Below are 26,903 nucleotides of genomic sequence, written 5' to 3' on the forward strand. Positions count from 1 at the left end.
ACTCATCACAGAGTAAATTAAGTGCTCGTGTACGGTCGAAAGAAAAGAGGGGGGGAAATGGAAGACGTTTATTTTCATTTCATTTATTTCAACAATTTCATAATAACGTAATAATGTTAATAATATTACAATGCGGCGATTACAGTGCTCACCAGTTAACAGGGATTCTCATATCGATCAACGTTGCCTCGAAAAGGAGCCCAGCGTAGAAATATAACAAATTTTTATTCACGCTCTCTTATATCTCCTCCGGTATGGATTTACTATTATCGGACCAGGCTGTTTATCGGAGGCGTAATTAAAAGTGAGATCGGGTGAGTTCAGTTCAATTGCATCGTCTCACCAGGGTCTATGGAAACAGTAACGTTCTTCTTTTTTTTTTTATTCTCGCCCATATCTCTTCTCGCATTTCTCAATGGCGATCGATAACGCGCATTTTAATTGTCGATCTTAATGACTGGTGTACAATATGACGGTGGACAATACGAGGCGATTTCTTTAATTTTTTTTTTTTAAGTACGTAAGGAATAAAGATATAGGTAAGTAATGAAGAGAGTTAGATCGCGTTCTACATAGTTCGGTTTTCTGAAATCGCATCAGCGCGGCTTTTAACGTCCTTTAAATTCAATAAGGTTAGCATCGAGAGATAATTAAGTTTTAACTTCATCTTTTTTTCCATTGTTAGTTTAGAGAGAAAGTGATCTCGATAAAGTTCGACCCTAACTGCTAATAGACTACCTTTGAATCACCCCTATAATTACTGTCAGAGTATAACTACGTCGCTATTGATTACAGGCTAGCTTTAATATTCAGTTAATCGATTATTAACCATTTTCTTTTATTCATTATTACGAATACGACTTTAGCATTCAATAGTTTAAATATATATAGTTTATGTTTAGTGGTACATGTGCTTAATAGTTTCGCTTTTATTTATTTATTTATTTATTATTTATTTTTTTGCGGTAATTCAAAAATTATATCTCTTCCTCGCTATTTCGCTAATCATTCAGCGCGAAATTCTCCGTTTTCTCTGTCTTCTTTTTTTTTAAATCGTTTTTCCCCCTTTTGACAGGACAACGCAGCTTCCTGTGTAATCGCGCGTGATGAGTTAGCTGAGCGAGGATTCAAAAACGGAGGAAAACGAGTATTGCCTGCCGGAAATAACTGTGTGCACTTCTGCTTTTGTAAAAATTCATTTTTAAATTCAGTTGGCTGTGACGCGTTTTTTTCTTATCTCTGTTCTTTTTTATATGTATATATTTTTCCTGTCCATATCGTTCACCAATTCTACCGCAAAATGTGTAATATTCGCTCGACTTGAACTCAGGATTTTATTTTCTCTTTCATTCGCGATATCGCGCAGTAAATCTGCGTATTACATGGCATATATTCTACATTTGTGAACATACAACAATTTGAAAGAAATGTAAAATTGTATTAAAGAAAAAAATCATACTTTTGTGTTTATACTTGCAAATGTTATATTTTAGGTTGCTCTTAATCAAACTGATATTATATATACTTGTCGGACATTATGAAGTTATTTGTTTTTTATATCATATTTGCCTGCGTTTGTTTATTCCCATTGGGAGCTATTGGTAAAATAAAATATATAATACACATGACGTGTATTATAGATTTTATGTTCCCAATGTGAATAAACAAACGCAGGCTTTGTTTCTTTATTTCGAGGAACTTATTGACAAAGAATGTCTTTGTGTTATTTTTTTCACGACACGGTTTAATAAATTAATGTAACGACAAAATAAATCGATAACAATTCGCAGAATTATTTCACAGATTCTTTTCGATTCCCGTAACGAATTAATAATCGATTCTACGTGTTACTTCCGCGCCGCCGTTGATCTCTCTCACATTAATTTACATTCCTATTCAGCCCTATCGCGTACACGTTCGCTCCGCAGCGCGCTCGTTTACGCTTTAAGGATTAGCTAAAAATTTGGCACTTGAACTTACGCTTCACCTAATCAGTTAGTCTAATTAATTCGCCACCGTTGTAAAAAGAGATACGCGCACGAGCATATCTTAATTACCACCCTTTCTACCTGGTTTCCTCGCTTTCGTCTGCCCGCGTTAATCGACCGCGTTAGTCAACCCGGGTGACTGATCATTGTAATGCTTTACAAACAATGGCACAGTGGAATTTACACGCAAACCTTGCTCCGAGCCGCGCCGGCAAAACGATTCGATGACAATAAACGTGACACTCGAAATCCGCGTCGCTGCGTGCGAAAAGCGTCGTTCTGCTCTTGCTATTCCGCCGCGATGGCTCCACGAGCCATCGAACTTAAACCACGATGGCGTAGTTTTATAGCAAAAAACATTCTATATCTCCATACGATTGTTCCATCAAGCATCAAGAGCGATTTAACCCGAGAACTGAATGGGCTATTTCCAATCGGAAGAATGTCGGAAGAACGCCCTTTGTGTCGACTATTAGTCTACTATTGTGTTTTTATCCGATCCATATATAAAATTTGCTTGCAATATCTCCCTCAGTTATTCTACCTTTTTCGTGGGATTGATATATGATTTTCTTTTTACAATAACATTTTTACGGTAACATAGTATTATTTTACGGCGATTTTCGTTTCGCTCCTTATCAAATTACTTCTCTTTATGCTGTGGAAATTTACTGTAGAAATTTGATGCGGTGATCGATAAGCAGAACGACGCGGATTCATATGTAACGAGCAGCAATATCCTACGCGGACGATATCTCGTTTCGCTTAATTTAACAACGGGGCTGAGCGCGAGCAACGATTTACATGCTACGTGTCATCAATATAATTAAACCTCTGTCGCGTATGTATAACATATATTACATGTATATATGCCTATATACACATGTATGTATAAAGAGCGGTCTAATAAGAACGGGCAAGAGGGATCGTTGATCTTCCGAACGTCTCCACCGATCCAAAAGCGGCCCGCCTTCGAAGTCAGACACATGCTGTTTAAAAAGTGAAAAAGCGTAATTGCCTCTATTTTCTTCACAGCTTCGGCGCTTCGGTCCCTGCTGAATGTAACAAAGATTAGCGATAATAATCATTTTCTCTCTATAGTGTCCACTTCTCCAAGTCACTCTTCGTCGAAAGCGTGCGTGTGAATAATTTATTATGAAAAATTCACACTGTCTCTAAAAGTCAGCACAAATTGAGGCTTCGCGCGTTCGAGAAACGCACCGTCATAGTCGATCCGATTATCGCTATCGGATCGAATAAATCGTAAAATATGTTGATCGCGTAATCGTCAATGAGTCAGTAATTTTACGTTGAGTGTCACGAAAGTTTCATTCGATTAAATTCATCTTTTGTTGAATCCTCTCGATTACTCGAGCCATTGCACGATTACGGCAATTCATGCAAAATGCACGAACGCAAGTACGTGTGCATTTACTTGTGGAATATATCATAAAATTATGCGATCGACTCCTCGGAGGGAGAATTTTTTTGAATCAATCCCGATGAGATCTCGTCCCATTTCGCCTTTCGCTTTCCGTCGTGCGGTTAGTTTCAGCGCTAAGATCTACGAGTGTAGAGTTTGTCGCTAGAGCTTCAACTACTTACATCACAGCGAGCTACTAACGCTGAACAGCCGCGAGCAGTTGCAACGACTTTCGTCAAAGTCTTGATTATATCCCCTTGAGCGATATTGGTGCAAACTGGGGATCAGTTCATGCGAGTACTCGACGATCTTTACAGCGACGATCTCTCGCGAAAACTTTGCAACCGAGAAAACTCGTCAGCTACACTAGGCGACTAATGGCGGAAGACTTTGGCATGCTATAGTATAATAGACCTTACGATAAATTACACTCGACGGGCCAGAGTGCCATCGATACTCTCGCGTTAATTAGAGGTAGTATTACATATATCAAGAAGTATAGTTTTCGTCGTTCAGCCGCTTGGAGTCATCGGGGGATTGTCTTGACACTTAAACAACAGGCATAATCGATGAGCAATCGTAATTATCTCTATCGGTCCTTAGATAACGTTCTTAAAACGCTCGAGTAATTAATAGAGAGTGAAAACGGCTAAGAGTGCTATGAAACTTGCACACGGCTTAACTCGTTATAGCCCGTATGTCAGAAATATACGAGAGTACTTGACTTAAGGATTTCTTAAAAAACTGAAGAAAAATTTACGTCTGGGTATAACGGGTTAATTTCCACGTCACGACGGAAGTGTTGCGTCGGCTCGATGAAACGAGGCTCATCGTCGAATTTCGGAAATTGGATTATTGATCTCAAATTGGAAATAGCGTCCTAACAATATCGATATTGTACGATCTGCTTTTGATCTTATTACCGTTGCTCCTTGCTCGACGATCGATGGACAAGACGTTCGAAAAACCCCTTATCGTTCTGCCGAAATTTCTTTTCTTCACCCTGTACATCTGCGCTTCTACGATATCCTATAAGCCTATCAACCTTCGTTTATAGTTAACTCGTATATTTATTTTTTTCTTCTTTCTTCCTCTCTGTCCACCACAACTATACTCCTTAATTCGGGAACAATTCGATTCGCGATCGGAAGTCGATACTTAATCGTATATCAACGTCGTAGAAAGGACATTTCAACATTTCGTACACTGGCGAAGAGTCTCGTAGCTAATACGGTTTAATATTATTATTGTTATTATTAATAGTAATAATAATATTATCATTTATCGTTATCGTTAATTGTTATCACTAATGTTATCATTATTATTATTCCCTTTTTTTATTACAAGATTACAGTTTATATAACAGCCCCGCGCGTATTAAGCTGAGTTGTCGGTTTTAAAGGCGCAAGTCACGTTAATGCCGCTTATCTTACTCCTTCTTTTCTCACTTTCTCTCTTTTTTTCTTCATTCGGTCATTCGCTTAAATGTTCAATTTGTACGGAAATTTCATTGTCTGCCGCCGCTTTCGTCTAATTTTTACAAATTACTATAGAAAACAATTACAAGTCAAAGAAACTTACTAGTTCTTTTAAATTTATTTATAAAAAACTTGAATCACATGTATTTATGCGAATGTATATTTTCAAGAAAAAAAATTTTTTTCTGTGGAAAAATTAGGAATTTTGTTATTATTTTTTTAAACTAAAATTGTAAAGAAAAAGAGATGAAATATTAAGAATTTAAATAAATATTAAGTTTGCACACAAAAATGTGTCGTAATATTTAATTATATGTTTCAATCTCTGCCGATTTAAATTAATTATATATTATATATATATAAATGATAATGGCAATGATAAAAACATATAAGATAATTGAAATAGCTATATATATATATATATATATATATATATATATATATATATATGTATTTTGCTATTAAAATTGACTAACAATAAGAATAAACAACAAAAACTTTTAATTTTACATATGTTTGTTACTCAATAAATCTATCGAGGCTTATAACGATTCACTACAATTATTTTCAATTATGAAAGCGGCGGATCATACCACGTTCAAGTACGTTTGCTGCGTTATCTTCAAAATACGGTTCATATTGAGTTCAAGGAGGTGGAAACTTTTCATGTAAAGTGCGTGTCACGTTTCGTCTGAATTTAAAATTCACTTTTACGCGAATTTAAATGTTTGAAAGTCGTTCAGCAAGAATCTTTTATGGCAATAATTCTCCTTACGATTTCTTGTCGCGGAAATCGCAGAATGAAGTTTGTATTAAAAGATATAATATTTGCATAACCGTAAGCACTTGAGTTTCATATACAGAGTGTCCTATTTTAAAGTGTCTTACTTTACAGTGTTATATCTCGCGAACCAATGATTTTATTGAAAAATGTTTCAGACAAAAGTTGTTTGAAGGGAGACACATGGATTCCGACGGGAGTCGTGTGTCCCCTTCAAACCAAACGACTTTTGTCTGAAACATTTTTCAATAAAATTATTGGTTCGCAAGATATAGCACTGTAAACTTTAAAATCCCCTGACACCCTGTGTATCATAAAATTAGGCAAGTTTGCATCATGGCGAGAGAGATTTTGGCGCGTTCAGAATTCCGACATGCTAGATTTACTTTATTTAATTATGAGCTTCAGTTTTAATAACTGTTTGTTTATTTACGTATTGTAATTTTTTTATACATATGTAAATTAAATAATTCTAAACCTCCTTAGGATGCAAACTATCCTACGATACCGAAAATCTCGCGTTATTTCGTTATCATTAGTTTTCGTCGTGAAGAAATTCGAATTATTTCTACGTAAAGGTTGTTCTTGTTATCGCTTGCGGTAGTATATATGTGTGTGTGTACTTATTAATTTATTAGAAAATAAATCAGCAGTTGTTATCGACAAATTACAGTGAGCAATTTTCTGTCTTTAACGTAAATTTCAATATGCGATATGTGATAATACACATTTATAAGTATAATTATAACAAATATAGTCGTATAGTATCGTGCACCGTGGTACGTATTATTTTTTTTCTATCTAATCGTTAAACTTCGATTACATTAAGATCACGCGTCGTTTCGCTAATACGATTTTTTGATACCCGTAATGTTCTAGGACTCATTAATCCATATATACCGCTGCTTCTAGATTAATTTTACAATTTTACGATATAATTAATCGCAATTGATCTGATACGCATACTACATTTTGCGCATAACAATCACGGTTAGATTCAAATAAGCAAAGGCTTTATTTAAAAAAGCCCTAGCAGTGAAATTATTCTCCTTTAATGTTTCAAAATAATTCGAATTAATGTGACAATTCTTCGGTAATTGTCTTACTGGTAATAAATTTGAAAAAATTGTATCGGTAAGGAATAGCCTCTGTGCGTTACAATTTTGAAAACATCTATCAGTTTGAAAAAAAAATCCTTTACAATGACAGAACGGGACATAAAATCCAATCACATTTTCCTTCTTATTCTATATGTAAAAAACATACGGTATATTCTTACCGTGATAACAACGACGTTGCTAATCATTTCTTTCCACCAGCTTGAACTACAGCAAACGTACATTAAAAAGGAAATCAATGGAATCAGAGACGTCTTACAAATGACAAAAATTGCAAAGGCATTGAGAACCGCTATTTTACATCATTAACTTCTTCGGAAACGATATAATCAACGGCACTTTGTAGCCTGGAAGTAGGAAGATAAACGTTCTTATTCGAACTATAATGTTTGAGGAGCTTATTCTATCTTTTGTATATCGGAAAAAGAAACGAGAACGTAAAGTTTTTTTGAAATATTACAAATATATGTAAAAATATAATCTAGTAAAAATGATTCTTTCAAGATAAGATTAAAGAGTTGCAAAGTATTTCAAATTGTCAAATATATTCTTTTCCAAGTACACCTAAATTCCTCAGTTCTCTTTCTTCCTACTTCCAAAGCGCGGTGTGTGGCATTAGTTGTTCTAGTTCTAAAGTACTAGATCAGTTCAGCGTGTATTTGGTTCGTAGGACCAGGCGTAACGTCATTATCTCGCCAAGTCGATTAGAGGCTAATCGAGCCGCTTATTAATTTTTATCGCATAAAGGGCAATCGTGTTCGGCATTAAAACGTCGATGTCTCGAACTACACGTTTATTCCTTTTTTTTCAGCGAATTATCTCCTTGATTTTTCCTTAACTATTTGACAGTTATAGTGATTAATCGCATTTCTCGTCTAAAAATTTCTATTTCTCTTACGAGTTTAATACGAGTTTCGACGTTAATCTGTTTATTTCTTTTTCTCTTTGTCGTTTTTCCGCGCGCTAGAGATAAAAAAAACATCGTAATTCTTACTATACTCCTATGCGTAATCCCGCCCACGTTACAACATGATCAACAACGATTCATTACTTTAATAATCATTAATAGTATTTAAAAGGTAACTTGATTGGTTGTCGCGTATCCCCAGTGTCGATGGCCGAAAACTGTACGATACGACTTGAGTTCGTCTCCCTGATGTCTCGTCGAGACGACGTCCGCCTACGAGTCTGTCCGTGAGCAAGAGCAACTTCCTTTCTTTTATCGGTCGCCATCCCACGTTGCTTTTTTCTTCTTCCTAGCGTAACTAATCGACTCCGTCGCTTCCGCGATTTTCTACCACACTCTCAAGAGCGGCTCGTGAATTAGCAGAGAACGTAACGAGTGTTAATATTTTGAATGTACTCGAAAGTGAAGTCATGCTCTCTGTATCGTTTATTGCGGATGAAAAAAATATGTATCGTGATCACCAATCTACTCGTTGATCGTAGTGATTAGTGTTGCAATGTTAATTTACACATTGTAATAGTTATTCAATTTTAATATAGCTGCCGATATTCAGCGTCGGCGGAAATACGCCGCAGTGTTTCTGAAGGTAACAGAACGGGAGACATTAAAGTTACCATCCTCTTTCTCGAAGTTACGTCTTTTCTAATAGAAAAAGAAATAAAGGTTCACGCTTTTTTAGCTTTTGCTCTCCGAGACGCTTTTTAAATGTCGGAAAGAAGTTACAGTGCTGTCGCGATAACGATTCCTGTAATGGTATTATTGCGGAGAAGGGAAAAGATTGATGTGTCAGACAATAAAACGTACGCGAATATACATGCTACAAAATGTAAGTATACGTCTGCGTATGTCCGCGTTTTACGTTACGTGCGATGTAAGAGATAACGATCCGTTTTCTCGGCACACATCCAGCAGAAAATATATCTCTGTTTTGCTTAAAATTCAAAACTTGAAAATCCTATATTAAAAAACACGAGATGCCCGGTTCTTAATTTAAATAAAACTCCGACAGTCAGCTTGAGAAATTAATCGTCTAATTCTCGAAATATAGAGCCGTTTTAGTATCCTAATACGCATATTCAATATGGAGCTCGTATTTACATGATCCCGATGCAAAATAGGGATCGGAAAAATGCATTTAACGCTAAATGCGCGACGAGAATGCGGATTAATAACAAAACAGCTCGTACTTGCAGACATGAAAGAAAGTACATTATTCAAAACTGAATTTGTCACAGCGGAAGTTATCGAACAATCACAACCATCCTTCGCATTTTTTTTCCCTCGCGTCCAGTTTCTGCAGTTCCTTCCGTAGTGTCCTTCGGATCACTCTCGCGACCTGCGAGAGAGTATTTTATGTCACCGTCACTTAAATCGTAATACAAATCCCCCGGTTTATTAAGTCGTCGTCGATTTTTACATACTAATGATACGGATAAGAAAAATTCTCTGGCATTATTTGAATCACCTTGGCAGTTCATCGTGTATATTCTGAGAGTGTAACCTGTGCGTTTTACCTTTAAAGCCCATCAACCCTTGTCCCGCTTCGCTTTTTATCTCTCTTTGTCGTTTTTTTTCTATTTCCCCCCTTTATTTCATTTGTACGGACAAAAAGGATCCGTTAGCAGCATTCTCGAGCGCTTATTTTTTCATCTAATCATGGACAAGGACCAATATCAACTGACATGTAGTAATTTCCGAATTTCCTTCGAATATTACAGTTTACGTATTCTCAAGAATCTCAGTTACACTTGAAAACTTTGATTTTATATCAGTGTTGTTTTTTTTATGAGCACCCTACTATATATATTCATTTATATTTTAATTTTATATTCTCGGAAATTTACACCTTTCAAAATTTATGGGCTTTTGGAGATTCTCGAATTTGGGGAGTCTTTATGCGGATTCGTAGAAACGTTACGAAACTTGTCTGGACTGCCGTAAGAGTCTCTTAAACCTAGCAATACTGATCCTCGAGTACATTCGAAGATTTCTATATCGTACTAACCTTGGGCCGCAGAAAAAGTATTTTTAACTCATTGGCAAATCACGGTTCCATGCGTATTATCGCTCTCGCATGATGTTACGTGCGTGTGTGTATACGTGTATATATGTGATACATCCCCAAGTAGTAGTCGCGGAGGACAGAGTCGAATCTCTCTTCTTCTTCGATTCGATCGTTACTTATATCTCTATGAAAATTCGTAATTGGATCTTTTTATAGAACTAATTATTTGACTCGTTCGATAAAACGTATATCATCTCAACTGTACAAAGTGTTCGTCACATCGACTGCTCTCAGGGATGCGTGTAACAAACCAGTGTACGTGTTCCTCGCGTATGGCTCTATTCCCGCGTGTCCCTGTACTCCCTGTGTAACATGTCCTTCCTATATTCACTCGTGTGCTCGCGCCGTTTATAAACGGTGTGTCAACGTGTTTCGCTAAGGCGTCCTTGTGGGATAATTATACGATAAAGTTTTACCGTAACTATTACGTAATAATTATTAGTACTATTATCGTTATTCTCATTATCGATAGCGTTATTATTCTCATTTTTACTGATGGTATTATTATGTATATCATAAAGAAACGAAGTTACTCCCCGTATTGCTTTCTTCCTAACGCGCAGGTCTCCGAAACGAAGCGGCGTGCGAACCCGAAGATGAACACCCTTAAGCCCGATTTGCTGGGAACCGGTTAAGGGCGGACGTTCGGTTGGAGCGTCGCGAGCGGCGCCGGCGCCCGTCGACGCCGGCGCTCGGCACGCAATCCTCGTCGGCCCCGGAACCACCGGCGGCAGACTGGCTTTTCTGAATCACGTGACGATAATATGCGGCGCTGACAGCAGGACGGTGATGGTAGCGATGATAGTGAACAGAGTAAAAATGATTAGGCACATCCTATCGATCACCATCGCCGCGAACTTCCAATCGTTCGTGATCTTCGTGTTCTCATCCTCGTTCTTCAGTTGATTTGTTATTATCTAAAACAAGATTGTTTATTTCATCGAAAACGTATTGGTTGATTTCTTAAAAAAAAAAAAAAGAATTTCGACTGACATCTCCTTCATTTCTTCGTCGTTTCGATGTGTTTTAGATGTGAGATTTTCGATTTGAATCTACGAACTTTGATACTTAGGTTCTCGAAACATTGCAATCTTGGGGTTTAAAGAGATTGAGGCTTTCCAATCTTAAGACTTACGAATCATTGAGTTTTAGGTATCTTGAAACTTTGAGATCTTAGAACCCCCCCCCCTTTAGAAGTTTGAAGCCCCGAGTTCAAAGGACCTCGCAACCTTATGATTTTGAAACTTTCAGAATCTTAGGAGATCTTGAGGTTCAGTTGAATATCGAACAAATCTAAAAACACCGAAGAAATCCGAGAATTTCTCAGATTACTCTTCCAATTGTCGAATCGGATCGTTACCTTAATCTCCTTCAAAATTAGCACAAGCTCGTAACGAGCGCAGAAGCACGCGTTCTGAAGTATCGTCTCGACCTGCGGCGCTCCCGCAGGATCCTGCGGATGTGGGTGATGATGCGGCGTATGCGAGATTTGATGGCCGGGATACGACGAGTGCGGTAGGGGCGTCGCGTGTTGATGGTGCGGCGTCGTGGGCGCGTGGCTATGATGATGATGGGGCGTCGTGTGTACGTGACTGTGGCCGTGACCCATCGGCGTCATCGGCGTCGCGTGCGCGTGATGAGGTCCGGGTGTGCTGTACACATTGTTCAGCAAATTGTTGTGAGACGCCAGCGCGTTGTCATCCAGGTCCAGGACGTTCGCCAAGAGGGACTTACTGCTCCTCTGGTGCAGCTCCAGATCACCGTACGACTTGCTCGCACCTGGCATCCAAAAAATTATCAATTTAAATCGAAGAAGCCACTGACAAATTATACATAATTATATTAACACAGCAGATAAATACGTCATATTGACGAGAAACCTCTCGTGTTTAAATTACTCGTACAAACGATGCTATACGATCGGCGATTCAACTGTCTGATTCATGATCAATATGCATTTGAAATGTATCTTCTACCTACTTAAAATTATCTTACCCGTGACTGGAGATGGCTTCTGAGACTTTTGAACTAGTGGTTCCTTGTCTTCCTCCTGTCCCGGCCTAGACATACCGAGTATACGAGGTAGCCAAAATAGGAAAAGTACCCTGACCTGTAATGCAATTCAGAAAAATTTAATAGTATAGTCTAATACGTACTTATCTACTGTGATTATGTGTATATACATATAATAATGTAATCAAATCTGATTACGGAACTCGGAAAGATTGCAACTTTGTCCATTATTCTGTATATAATAGCCTTTCTTTCTTAAATATGTATATTTATTCTGTTTGTTCAGATCAAGTTAAAATACAAATCAACATAAAATATAACTATTAATGATAATCATGATGTTATTCGCATTAAATTAACGATGCTGATTAAGGATTTAAAAAGCTACTTGCTTATCATCTTTTTCGTTTCCCTGTTTAAGCTTCATGACATTTTGTGGCTTATTGTTAGAATAATTCACGTTTGTTAATTTAACTTAACTTAGGTGCGTATGTTTCGTTTGCGGAAATCTGATCGTGCGAGAAATCAATCTCTGAAATTTACATTCTAATTAACGTGACGTCCGGCGAAAAATTCGATTATACATGATTTATTATCGCGGCGCGCATTCGGCAGAGTAGCCCTTAATTATTCGCCCATAAAATTCCTGATTTATCCATGATGAAGAGAGAGCGATGTATCGGTCTCGACGACGCGGCAGCGCGTTGCATTTTAATTAAAACCATAATTATCTACCGATACGTACGGAAGTCATATAGCACCGACAATGAATTGAATCGAGCTTCAACAAAGTAATTTTCGACCTCTTACGCGATTAAAAAAGCCGTTAACAAATTAGTTTAGTTGCATTTCTAAGATATAGACTCAGAAATTATTAATAAAAAATCAATTAATTCTAGAAATAATTAAAAAAATACATAAATAAATAGATAAAATTAACCAAATAAGTAAGCATTTTCTAGAAAAATTCGATATAATTTATTGATTTTGTACCGATTTTATATTGTCAAATATTAATGTGTTCTGTTTTGTTCGGTTAACTTTACGACGACAAAATCAGTCACTGCTTTTATTTTATTATCTTATCACAAATTTGTCATTAACTTTGCTGCTGAAAACTCATGTATCTCGATAAATTTCGCTCAAATTTTGATAAAAATTTAAAACAAAATACACATTTTATAAATATAACAAGAAATTGTAGATTAAAATTTGTTATTAGTTATATTTATATAATGCTTCACTGTATTCACGTAATTAACTAACGCAATACTAGCAGTATATACTGACACCGAGATGATTAAATTGTAACAATTGTAGTGTTATGTCATGTGTTTTGATATCGATCGTAGGAAATTACCCATCGACCCATTTCATGGGAGTCAGCATTCCGATGATGATAGTTCAAGATGAGAATCGTGCTGACCACGCTACTGGCCACCATAAACATGATGCAATTGAAATATGTCCCTGAAAAGCATGGGAATAAATAAGTATAAAAATACAATTTAAAAGTAAGTGTTTAATGTGTTAAAAGTTTAAACCTTACTACGTGCATTTGCTATATGTATATTAATATTGTTCGACTTAATTCTTTTCTTTTCTTTTAGCATCTCAACTTTTATAATAGAAGCACAACTTTTATTTTTCAATACAGTTATATATTAAATGCAATTAAGTAACAAAATAGCTCTAAAAATTCACTTTTTTTAAATATATGTGTAATCAAATAAATTATATTTTTCTAAAAATAAAATTACATTTGTATTGAGTTTATAATTTTATAAATATAAATGACATTAATTTATAAAATAAGCAATATTAGAGACATATAATATTTTGGTAAAATTGTTTTTACTTTAAATCAAAGGGTATTAGTTGCGTCTACTTGTCGCAGGTATAATACACAATCGAGGAAACATTATTGTCTTATTGTTAGAAAAATGGGAACAAATTTTTGTCCCTTTCTTCTCTCTCTTTTTCCACTCAAACGGTTCGCAATAAAGGTGATCAATCAAGCTGCTTTCTCACATTGAAAAATTAATCATATTGAAAATCAGTTAAAACAGACTTACCTAAAAGCGGCACGGCGTCGGACGTCGCCGGCATTGTCTCGGCAACCATATTCAGGAACACAGTAAGGGACAGGAGAATGGTTACCCCTGTAAAAAAGGTTTGTTGGCTTCGATTAATTATTGTTAAAGTCAAGTGCGTCGACGAGGTGGCGGGCGAGATCTACCCTCGGTCCTTGAACGCTCGAAGGGCCTTCAACACGTAACAACCCACGCTGAAAGCTCTTCGATTCTCAGCCTGTACCTTAAGGCGACGTGTCTCCGATGTCGCCGCATCGAAAATTCAGCGACATAAAAATATTCTTTACATTTCTGTTTATTTTCTTTGCAAAAACAATATTGAAAAAAATATGTTTGTAAAGAGAAATATCTTCTTAAGAACAAGTGATGCAAATTTTACCGATTCCTAGTTTCGATTAGATCTTGAATAAGAAACTTCAAAGACAGTTCGCACCAAGTACTTTAAGTATCCGACCCTGATGCTTGTGCTTTGAATTCGGTACTCATTCGCGAACCGCCGCGTCGCGTTAAGAGGCACTTTCAAATTATTTAGACTTTCAAAACGCCACGGCATCTGCGGCAGATGCCTCATCTGAATATTAGACTTTACTCGACGCTTCTTCGAGGTTCATGATAACACGTTAAGAGTTGCCCTTGAGTTTGAGTCCCTTAGAAACGCGAAAGTCAATTGCGATTGAGTCGCATTGTTTTCTTTCTTGCTCGTTTCGTATTCTCTTGAAATAGGACGTTTTTAATTGCTTGATCGTATTGGAAAACTTGTATCACTTCAACATTGTTAAAACAATTTATAGACAATTCGAGATAATAAATGTAATTAAAGTTTAAGGAATTAAATTTTACAAAAACATAAAGAGAATAGAGAGAATAATTAAACAATCGGTATTACACAATGCTCTATATGTTCAACCTTTTTTATGATATAAATCAATCTATTTTAAATAGAAAGACTATTGTAAATATAAAAATTGTCTAATACATGTTCTTATATTTATCCTTTTTGTCTATAAATGGTTCTTAATGCTAAGGAGATAACTGTAAAATAATATCTCTGTGTAGGGCCATTGTTATCGTATCTCGATCTACGAATAGCTAAGATTTAAGGAAATTCGCAACGGAGACGGCTGCAATTGTTCGACATTGTCATTCCATTGTCGCCGTATCTCCACCGTCGGGTGACGGCGATTGTCGTGATCGCTTCCGAATTCGATGGAGATTCCAGCAACGTGCTTGTACGCTCGAAGAAACTCTACGACCTGAATAGAAGACTCGCCGAAGTTTGCGCACCGGGACGCCGCGCGCCGCGCCGTTTCAATCGGGATCGGGGCAAAATCTAATCGCGTAAACGCTCGATACGCTTAGGGAACTCCCGGCACCCCGGCTCTAATCACGGGAGCGTTCAGATGGCAGCGCGAGGCGAGGCAGGCAAGGAATCAGAATTATGCAGCCGAGCGATTCGAGCCGGCAGGAGGTAGGATCTCTCCCGGGCATCCGGCTTCTTGGTAAATTCCAGAGCAACCACGCTTACGAGGAAACAATGAAATAACATGTCATGAATAGCATGCATCAATGCAATCTTTCTCTATCTATCAATTATAATGTTGCAATTACGCGAGAGAAAGTCTGAAAGCGCTCCATTATGTTGTATGCGATTGAAATCGGACATTTTTTTGCTATATAGGAAAATTCTCAGCTAAACTACAATGTTAATTATCAATCGGTCATTTACTGCTTTTTTTGAATTACGATGATTTTTCATTCTATAACTTTAACTGCAGGTTACATTCACGATCAATATCTAAAAAAAGAATCCAGTTGCCAAAAATAAAATGTGTTAAAAGTAATATTATATAAATCCATTCTTAATTTTTTACAATAAAATAAAAATAACAAAATAATTTCCTTTTTAAATTTTAAACTTATATTATAAGCAATTTATCCTTAAAATATTTCTGTGAATGTGTCATTTATTTGCAGTTCCTGCGCGGCATGCATCTCGTGATACTCGATTGTTCTCTACGCAGTGATAATGTGAAATCTCACGTTCAAAGATTAAACTCAACGAACCAAGTTTTCGTATAGTTTAACGAAATTTTATCGATACTAATTTCCCACATCGAAATGTCGATAAAGTTCTGCGTTTCTCGATTGTAAAAGAAACTCGCGACACGACACAGCGGTAGAGAATAGTTTCTTCACGGTGCCCGGATGCGGGAGAGCCCGCCAGCCGGAACTAGGTCGGACCTAATCGCGCAAACGTCTGATGCTCTTAGCAAACAGGGACGTGCCTAATCGCTAGAGCGTTTACGGGCTGTCGGGGGCAATCGGAGTTTTGCATCGTGTTGAAACTTGCCGAGGGAGAGTTTCTCGCCGGAATCGGGCGGCAGGGTGAACCCGAGGACGGCCATGCTGGCAATCAGGACGCACGGCACGATCAGGTTGAAGAAGTAGTAGAGTGTGCGTCTTCTGATGATGACGACGAAAGTGATGTCTATGTACGGTTCCGGGCAGCAGTTGTAGTAGATTTCGTTCCTCTTACCGGGTACCCCTAAGCAAGACAAAAGAAGGAATTAATAATATCAATACAGATTGCATCATTATTACATTAATACATAAAACGTTTAATTCTAGAGCACAAGCAGGAAATCAGAGACATGGGCGCAGTGCACGATATCTATCGATTTTCTAATTATCAAAATTTATACAAATTATAAAGACCTATGTAGTTCAACATTAAAACATTTTTGCGCTTTAGAATTGAGAAATTAATGGATTCATATTAATATTGTTCATAGTTCCAACAGGCGAGAAACTTGAATTTTCTTACTAAATTAAAATTCTCAGGTAAATGTTCAATCTAACGCTTAACTGATGACGATGTGCACAGGCGATCGATGCGCTGCCAATAAAACGAAGTGCTATTTCAAACGTAACAAAAAGTTGCTGGAAGCGAAAAATTCCTCTTCTCTTCTCCTTGAATTATCCCGTGCAACAGGGCAAAAGAAAAACGCGGAAGATTCTATCTTACGTTATTCCTCCGGGTACAAACTGGTACGCTTTGCGCTGCAGCTGCAGTTACTTAAGATACATTTCTACCACAAGTCTCATAACCGCGGCACATATACATTGCACGTGTACGCCGACCTACGCTATTCCCACGCGTAATGCATCGTACAATTTTTCGAGATACATGAGATACGCGAAGCGAATGCTTTTATTCCTGCGTCGGAGGAACAATGAAGACGGCACGACCATTTCTTACGTCTTTACCCATAACAAATTTATCAACGGCGAATTACACGTAATTGGACAATATATCATAATTGTAACGTTCCTCTTCGCAATTACGAGGGAAAAATACAAACCAGATGTTTCTATCTTTGCGCTACATTCCCAATACGGCTGTTACGTGAATTCCATACACAAGTTCATTTTTCAAACCATTGCATTATGTGCGATCGAACAATAGGGTACAATTACAATTCTTTTCTTTTATAGTACTGCTAATTGAAAGACCTTATTATTGGAAAATTTCATTATTTTAGTTTATTTATCTGAATAAAATATATATTATTACAAATTTAAATTTAATAAATATTATATATCTATTAAAAAAGTATTCTGAATTTAAAATTGATTTTTAAAATGTAAATCGAGTGATTCCGCCTTCCGGACTATTGTTTCTAGTATAGATGGGTTTCAATGTACGGAAGCTATAACTTTATATAAAATATCGGAATAAAACATAGAGAAAATTCTTATTATTTTTTTTAAATCCTGCCTGTATATTTAAATTGTAAATACGATCTTGCAAATCTAAACGAAAGCTCTCTCGCGTGGCTAGAGATCCGTCAATTATTTTGTACATCTAGGAGTAAAACAAGTTGCCGAGTTTACAGCATAAACATCTGGAAGTGACAGATCGTAGCTTAAATCTGCCCTTCGACAAATTCTCAAGCGATTATATTCGGCGACTATTACGAACTATTATTCACTTTCCGAATCAAGCGAGCAGCAATTTCTCTCGCGACACTTTACCGATGTGTTCGCCAGAGAAAACACTAAACTTCGGATGCGCGCGGAGAGCAAGCCGCCACGTCCCGCCTGACCCAGATGCAGGCAATTTTGACAGGGACAAAGTGAGGATCAATACCGGTTCCGATTTGCGAAACGATTGATCATCCGCCCGTGGCCGTGCAAGACTTTAGAATTGCTAATCGGCCGGGAATCACTTTTGGCGCCGGGGCAAACTATCCGGGCGTGGCGAATGTGAACGGTTCTCGATAAGGACTGTAAAAACTCACCCAACAGATCCCACTCGCCGTTAGTGATGAAACTGCTGATGTCACCTCCGGTCTCGTCCTGCAGCTGCAGATCCAACTGTCGACAATTTATGACGGTCGATTAAAGGAAAGTTATTGCAACCGCGCCGCGTGTAAGACGGCTGTTTCAGGAGCTACGGAAAGGTCTGTTCTATACGGCTTCAGTACGGCACAGACACAGAACTTATCAGTTTTTATTCTTTAAGAAGAATACCGTGCCATATATTAAAGCTCAAAAACTCTCTCTGTGTTATAGATTGTTCGGAGCACTTCTGATATTTCAACTGATATTAACTGTAATTTACTGTATCTCCTCAAATTTTATATTATTACTAAATATTGTAGCATATTTTCTAAAAATTTCTAAAAATAGTATTGCTTATTTTTCATAAAATGATTGACGTAACAAATAGCGTAAATATTTTTAAAATTAATAATACAATGATAACAATACATCATATGCGAATAATATTATTTTTTATCAAAATGCTCTGTTGATTTATTGACTTCATATAGTCTTGTTGATATAGTTTATGTGTGAGTTCATGTTCATGTATATTTACGTACTATATAAAGTTTTCGCAAACACCTGCCGCAATTTCTACGCGTTTGAATATCGATGCGAACTTTTTTCGCGTTGACGTTCGGGCACAATCTATGACGAATTAATATCTGGGAGCGAATTGTTAAATGAAAATGGACGATCAAATCGAAAAGTCTGTTTTGCATCTCGTTCGTATTCAGCGGATCAAACCGAGCTCGTGGAAAATCGTCGGCATATTCCGCTATCTTCCTTCCCTTTGCCTCCGTTCCGTTTCCATTTCGTTCTGCTTATTGTCCTCCTTAATGAACCCTTGAGAGCGTTCTCGAATTGCCTGGCACCGTGTAATTCGCATCCTCAATTTTAATTATTCCGAAGTTGCACGCTCGACAATTGAGGGCTCGCTAGGTACATTAGTCGTGTGGACCGTGTGGCAGAGACGCACGATAAATCGGTATGCACAAATTGCACGAGACTATGAAACTTTTGTTATTAGTAAAATTATCTTTACTGTAATTGGGCAATATTATCATGCTGTACAATGTACAGTTACATAGCTATCGTATTACAAAATATAATTTTTGAATTGCACATTCTACCGTTAAATTCAAGTTAATATTATTTTACGAGAAATATCAAAAGGAATCAGCACATAGCGATATACTTTTCTGTCATCTCTATTACATTTTTTATAAAATAATTTTATATAAATAATTTGTATTTTTTAATAATTATTTTTTATCATTAAGTCATAGTGCATTATATTATATTATATAATTCTGCTTTTGTGATACTCATTTAAAATACAAACACGCTAGAAAAGATTTTTTTTTTTCATGGATTGAACGGTATGGTATGGGTAAAATAGCGACAGAAAAATCGTGTGTTGACGAGAATCCTGAATCGCGCATTCTCACCATTGTTCTTTAAACGCATTTTCCATGATTTGTAAATTTCCTGCGATTCACCCTGAAATGGCATTTGCCATCCATGCCGCTGGTGTTTCGACCAAACATCGGGTGCATTTTACGCTTGTTGCGGTATCTCTGGAGCGTATACTGAATTTAGTAGGTATAATCGCGTATCTCTCGAACAATTTACAGAAAATATCTTAATATTACGCGCGAATTCTTGTAAAAACTTGCGATAAAATTGATAAGATATAAAATAATAAAAAATTAGAAACTTGTGTGAATGCATTTTTTATGTCTTCAATTTATTATTATTATATTTAATTATAATTATATCTTGTAATTTTAAAAAAAATTTATTAAATGTATTTCTTATACAAGTCGTTTAATAACAGATTTGTTATTTAAAGATTAAAATAATTTATAGTTTTCAACAAAAATGTTGTCCAAACGCAAAAAGATCTTGATATTCAAACTTGATATTTAAATGGTTTTTCAAACTGTGACCAATTAGCAGTTAAAAATCTAAAAGTAAACAACAAACAAAAATGAAGAAGATTTTATTTAATTTCATGTAGGCTGTCTTTTAATGGAATTTTGCGAAAGAGATAAATATTAAGGTATTCAAAGCTAAAACAAAACTGGCATAAATATGTAGCATTTAATTATATTTTACAATAAAAAGATTAGTGTTTTATAAGTAATCCATACATTTATGGAATTACTTCGCACAAACTTTTGTCGTTTTATTTAAATAAATAATTATTCAATACCGTTCACAGATAAACGAGCGCAATTCCGATTTGCATTGGAGATGGTAGAAAATGCTCCTCCATTATACGCGATCGGAGTACTTTACTCAAAGCTCCGTTCTTAGGAATTTCACGAATCGTTCTCACAAGCGAATCTTACATTGACAAACGGTGAAGATTTTCTTTCTCTGTCCCTCTTTTTCCCTCCCCCTTTCTCACTCTCTCTGGCTGTCTGTTTGTCTGTCTTTTTCTCACGTTCTCGGGCACTAATCAAACTACTCGATGCCGCTGCTTTGAATTATTTCCGGGTCTCGAAACCATACCGTCGAGAAGTACCGACGTGCTTCCGACAGATTGGAAAATTCGTAAATTCGATGTCTGTCCCGAAGAAGCGAACATCGGGACAGGATGGATCGGGGAAACGACGACGATTGGTTGACCCAATTCCGTAATGCCTATCCCCTATGCTCACCTGAAAGCCGTCGTACGTCCAGGAACCGAATTTCATCTCGCAGCGCTGGTCGTCAAAGGGAAACCAGGTAATGTCTATCTTGCAAGTGCTCTTGAATATACCGGGCGGCACGTACAAGCAGGTCCCATTGTTCTTTACGACGACGTTCGTCGGATAAGTGCCGTCGAAGCCCTCGTCGGCGCTGTAACGAACAATCACGTTAAGTTTTTGACATTCGAATGCAGCGAGCCGATACTTATAATCGGCAAATTTGATATGGTAAAAATTAAAGATTAATTGATTTCTAAATTCTGAAACAAAACGCTTGAATTTTTTCGCTTCGTTTAGAGAACTGTAAAATTGCATATATTTAGTCATACATTTAATTAAAATTAAAATTATAAATATAAGTATTTTGCTAAGATTTATTTAAATTAAACTACGTAAGGCAGAAATAGTTTCAAATTAATATTGACAAGAACTAGTTTACGTTTTATTATTTTCCAAGCAAACTATTTTATATCCTTTTCTGTTTTTTTTTTTTATATTTTCTATTACTTTTATTACTTATTTTCTAAATACAGAAGTATCTCTTTCACTATTAACGTAATTTTGTTCTATCACAATTACAATTGTAATAATCGTTTTTTTAATTCTATTATGTTGTACAATTTTCGTGATTGAGAACGTAAACTTCGGTGGGACGTCTATCTTTCTTTACTCAGGAGACTAAACAATATTGGGGAACACGTGAGCAGAATCTAATACCAACGCACTGATGTCCCCAAAGTAAACCCGTCAGTTTATTTCTTCCCTGTAATAATTTAGAAATAATTTAGTTGTCCCGAATGTTGCTCTCTGTCACGACGGCAAGCAATAACAACCTACTCTTTTATAATTTGTATTAACTCATTTTTGCTCACTCACTTCTATTTTAAAATTACTATTAATAAAATAATGATATAATTCTAATTTTTAAATTCATTCTAATTTAATTAAAGTTCTATAGAATTATATTAAAAGCAAAATAGTGTGAATTGAAAATTATTAAACAAGATAGTGAGCAAAGAACTGTAAAAATACCAATAATAATATAATTTTAGTTATAAATAAATCATTTTGTAAACTGTATTAAATTTAAATAAACCTTTTTAATAGAGCCAAATTTATATCTACTTTAAAATTTCGTTAATGTATCAAATTACTTATACAGACATTGGCATGTCAGTCTAGGTTTATTAAATATCGTGGTATCGATGATCAATCACCGTGACGGAATTTTTCTGTACACGTTTAGAAAATATGTTGATAATAAACGGTCGCCATAAAAACAAACTGCCATCGTAACTACAGAGTAGCATTTAAGTGCGTGCAGTATATCTTGACATCTCGCGCAGTAAAATAAATTACCGCGGAGGCAAATGTTACTCTCTTAAAACGTTACTTGTAGCGATATTCTTTAAAATTTAAGCATATTTTTGAAATTTCTACGAAAAATCCAAGCTCAATAATATGTATAAAAGATTATGGTCGAGTTTTCGCGTTACCCCACAACTGCATACTGAAAATGTAAAAATAGGTTCGAATAAACTAATTTGAGCAACAATAAATCTTCTATATGCGTTAACGTAAGAAGGATTTAGCATTTTATACACAAATCAGATTAACTAAACCGATTAACAAGTTTCTGATTGTCCTAATGTACCAAGAGTTACCGATAATATATACCTAATACTTTAGCATTTATCTACTTAATTTATTAATAATATATTAATATAACAATTAACATAACAATTTATAGTTAAGAAAAATCTTTTGAGTGCGTCTATGCATGTAAATTAATATTAAGGTATAAATTAATAATATTGGTAAATAAATTAAATTATTATTTACAAAGAAAATTTAGATAACGTATTCACAGAAATCTATAGAAAAAAAGAAGTGTTCTCTGGTTACATTATCCGTAATTGTTTGAGATGTTTTTAAAAACGAATTCTCGTATAACCACTTGGATTCAATGCAACTTACGACACATACGATTAAATCTCAGTAGCGTCGCGTTAAAGCAGACTCGAATAGACTAGCGGGAGCTAATTATGGACGAGTCTACCCCAGGCCTTTGACGTCCTACTTCGCTTGTCTTACACCCCGTTCGATTCCGTTCCATTTGCGTTAACTAACAAGAACAAACGCCAACTTTTTACATGCACTCGGACGCGAATTGACGCGATACTTATTTTTGCAACTTTTTCCAGAGAGCCGACTTTTCTCTTGTTGTAAAAATTAACAGCCCTGCCATAACTTTAGTGATTATTTAAACGAACTACTCGTTTTGCAATATGGTGTGTGAACAAGACGGACGGTGTACTTATCAATCATTTAAGCAACATTTTCATTTAAAAGTTAAAAGCTGGATAGAAATAATACATAAACGTAATTTCTTTTATTTTATTTCTACCATTGATTATATGCAGAAAACGTGAAATGTAAATGATGCTTATATTAAAAGTTTCTCGTGTAAAAAAATCTGCAAATGTCAATTTTCAAATTTTAATAAGAATCAATTTGCAAGCTTTTCATTGTTTAATTTAATATTTTTGTAATATTACATAATCAGAATATCTTTACATAATAACAGTTCATAAAAAACCATAATGATTAAACTTGATGTTTAAATTTGTTAATATATCAATACTGAAATATAAATTCCTATTTTTCAAAGTTTTGCAGAACAATTTTCTCCTAATAAAACATTGTATAATGTAAGTCTAACATCTTTAAAATTAACTCTTCTAAAACTGGCAAACTTTTCGATTGGTATCAAGATATTTTCTCGAATCGAATCGTGTTGTACTACTTATCGCTGCAATAAATTTTTATTTGTTAAAGACCTTTTTCTGACCGCATTGCAATGATGCAAAAAAGAAACGGTAACTATACCAAGTTACGCAAGGGATACTGATCCGAGATGGGATAGCTTAATTAAATTCTTTTTCATCATGTGACCCTTTAATCCGCGGCTTGATTACTCCTCTGGCTTAGAGTTATCCAGAAGTTTAAAATTTCTTAAAGATTCTTGCTTATGGCTGGCTTTCCACTCATTTAATAATGCAAATAAGATCTTACAGCAGAAAAAGTTTAACGGTGGTTGCCTATTGAAACAAATTTTTAAATTGACGTGATAATAATAATAGATAATAAAAAAATGCAGCCCATTCCATGTTTGATTCATTAAATCCTAATTAAAGCTTACGTACGAAAATGCGATTAGTCTTACACTTATTGTTAGAATCCCAGATAGAGAAATTTATTTTAGATAATTAGTTTGACATAAAAGTAATAATCAGACAAATATGTAATAGCGTTAAAGTTGGGAGAGATTAATTAAGTAAATTGTATATTAAGTAGAGAACTGGCCTTTATCTTCATCAGGACAAAGGGAAAATTCTATTATGCCGGACTTAGTTTCCCGATAATACGCCGTATCCATTTTCTTTATTTAATCAGGCGTACACGAGTTCACGAGCTTGGAGAAAATATTTGCAGAAAGGGATGGTGCGCTGCGGCCACGTTACATCCTACAAAATAGAATATTCTACTTTGAGTGCGTGCCTTGTGTGATAACGAGAAAGATCTACACAATAAGGGAAATACTCCCTGCAGAAGTCTCGAGGTTCAAGCTTTTTAACATCGCCGCATTGCATCATTTTTATATATTCTCAAATAAACCGAAATCTGCATCATTTGTAAAAATAATAAGGACGAAGGAAATTTCTCCTTTTCATTATTAAAATTCTTCGTGGGCTCGTTGTTCACTTCACGGTTTTTCGTGGCAACGTGAATATTATTATGAGAACAAGAGCCGTAAAATTATAATTTGGGATTTCTTACGATTAGATTACATTATATCTCTAATGTGTCACTATTTTTCACATTGTTCTGTTTTATCTGAAACATTATACAAAGCGTGCATGCGTACATTAGTTAAAAGAAATAAAATATTTATTTTTCATGTATGACTGACTTATTGCTGATACATATCACTGATGCGCTCTTCGAGTTTTAACAAAATTGATTGACGTGCGTTTATTATATTTTGATCAATATACAAGATAATTATCTGTTGTTGTTATTTAGAATTTTAGAATATAAAAATGTATTATAAAAAAGTAATAATTTAGAATTTATAATAACATTTATAAGTATGACAATCTGATTTAAAGTTTCACGTTTTCAGGTTTTACAACTAATTATTTCGTTTCTCAACTCAACGTAGACTCGCATGATTTTTATTTTACGTTTAAAAATGAGATTTTTAAACTATTTGCATTTCGTGATATAAAACTCCATTCTGAATAATTTACATAATACAGTCGTGAGACGAGATTCAAGTAATAATCATAAACACGAGAGCCTTAAGTTTTTATTTCGCTTGTGCTAAAATTTGTAATTTAAATCAGATGACAATACTATCCTATGTAATCTTGCATAAAAAAAAAGATTTTGTAAGTGGAGAGCTTCGACTATATCCCTCAGTAACTTCAAGGTGTGCTCCACTTAATAATGGGAAGAGGTAACCTCAGATTCTCCCGCGAATACTTAATGAAATCGTCACGAAGTTACCAAGAATCGAGACAAGTTTATTCTCGGGGCGTTACCGCATCTTTCCTATCTCTTCCGCGTAACACCAGAGAATAATACAATTTTCAACGAGAAATTATATTTAAATACAATTCTGCAAATTTTTTACAGCAATCGCAAATTGTTGACAATTATTTTTTCATTCCCAATAAATCTGTAATCTTTTTAAAATTTGCAATTAAATATTGATTATCTACTAATAATTTTTCTCGCAACTTAATGCTTAGCGCATTTACTCAACAATGTTGGTTTATGTTCTATAAACATAATTTTATTGCGACAAAAGGACTCAATCTTTAATTACTAAAGACCCGTTTATGGAATTTATTAAACAATAATAATGACAGTTACACAGGCAACTAATTAATAGCACCGAAGGGTACAATTACCTCAACAGATTAAAACTTTTGTGTAACTAATTTTGTCCTGCAGTTAATTAAATCCTTATTTGTACAATTGTTTTACGTAACAATGTTATAAACCACAGTAGACAATAAATTGAGCCGTGTTTAATTATATAGACAATTTACAAAAAATAGTAAATTGCCCCAAAGCCCAAAATAGTAGGTACAGTTGGTATAGTTTTCTACAACGATTGTTGAATCCTCTTTCTTTACATCGATGACATCGAATTTGCCCGATGCTCCCACGTGCACCGTATTACTTATCCTAAGAATGAACCCGTTATCAGAATTGCAACGTCTTGAGTACCGTTCTGGAATTCTTAATGAAACGGTCACGAGATTCCTGAAAATCGATTTACTCATTCTCAAATACGTTACGATCATCCCTCATTCTTACCGTTCGCTCCTTAGGGAGCTTCAAGCTACCGCATGAAAAGAAAGTGTAATCATGAATGAAAATCGCTCAGACGTGCGATTATGAGCTCCATATATTGCAAAGAGGCAATAAAGCGTCGGCATAGTGCAAAAGTTGTACTGACTTTTGAATGGCGTCAAACTACACAGAACGCTTTTACATTTTTGTATTTTTATCACTCGAAAAAGTTCTCAAATAGCGAAATATAAAACTTTAAGAATGTGATATAAGAATTACGCGAAAGTTGTATAAAAACTTGTTTACAAGATTCAATAATCTCTTTTCTCTTATATAAGTTATAATAATTTTAGAATAATTAACATTTAAAAGAACAATCGTTTTCCGTAAATAAAATAGTTATAATTAATGAATTCTGCAAATAATAAAATAATAAATAATTTACTCACTCTATCGTTGTTCTGTCGTCGTCCGATGACTTTCAGGTTCTTCTCCTTTTCTCTTCTCAGATTTATTCGTTAATAATACGCGCGAAAACAGGATTAATTTTATCGTGCGTATATTAAATACGCGAACAGAATAATC

General features: G+C 35.4%; 1 protein-coding gene across 2 annotated transcripts in view; it reads right to left on the reverse strand.

Annotated features, from left to right (window-relative positions):
- Positions 1-67: 67 nt before the first annotated feature.
- LOC139815476 (nicotinic acetylcholine receptor alpha7 subunit) overlaps positions 68-26,903 on the reverse strand; it is a 212,115-nt gene continuing 185,279 nt past the window's right edge. For both annotated transcript variants that reach the window (XM_071782412.1, XM_071782411.1), the window contains 8 exons: positions 20,922-21,102; positions 18,228-18,303; positions 16,277-16,471; positions 13,909-13,995; positions 13,194-13,303; positions 11,816-11,930; positions 11,181-11,599; positions 68-10,737 (listed from right to left, as the gene is read on the reverse strand). In XM_071782412.1, the coding sequence (XP_071638513.1) occupies positions 10,570-10,737; positions 11,181-11,599; positions 11,816-11,930; positions 13,194-13,303; positions 13,909-13,995; positions 16,277-16,471; positions 18,228-18,303; positions 20,922-21,102 (1,351 nt within the window). In that variant the 3' untranslated portion in view covers positions 68-10,569. The remainder of the gene's footprint in view (positions 10,738-11,180; positions 11,600-11,815; positions 11,931-13,193; positions 13,304-13,908; positions 13,996-16,276; positions 16,472-18,227; positions 18,304-20,921; positions 21,103-26,903) is intronic.

Source organism: Temnothorax longispinosus, chromosome 6, assembly GCF_030848805.1.
Source record: "Temnothorax longispinosus isolate EJ_2023e chromosome 6, Tlon_JGU_v1, whole genome shotgun sequence".
NCBI lineage: Eukaryota > Metazoa > Arthropoda > Insecta > Hymenoptera > Formicidae > Temnothorax > Temnothorax longispinosus.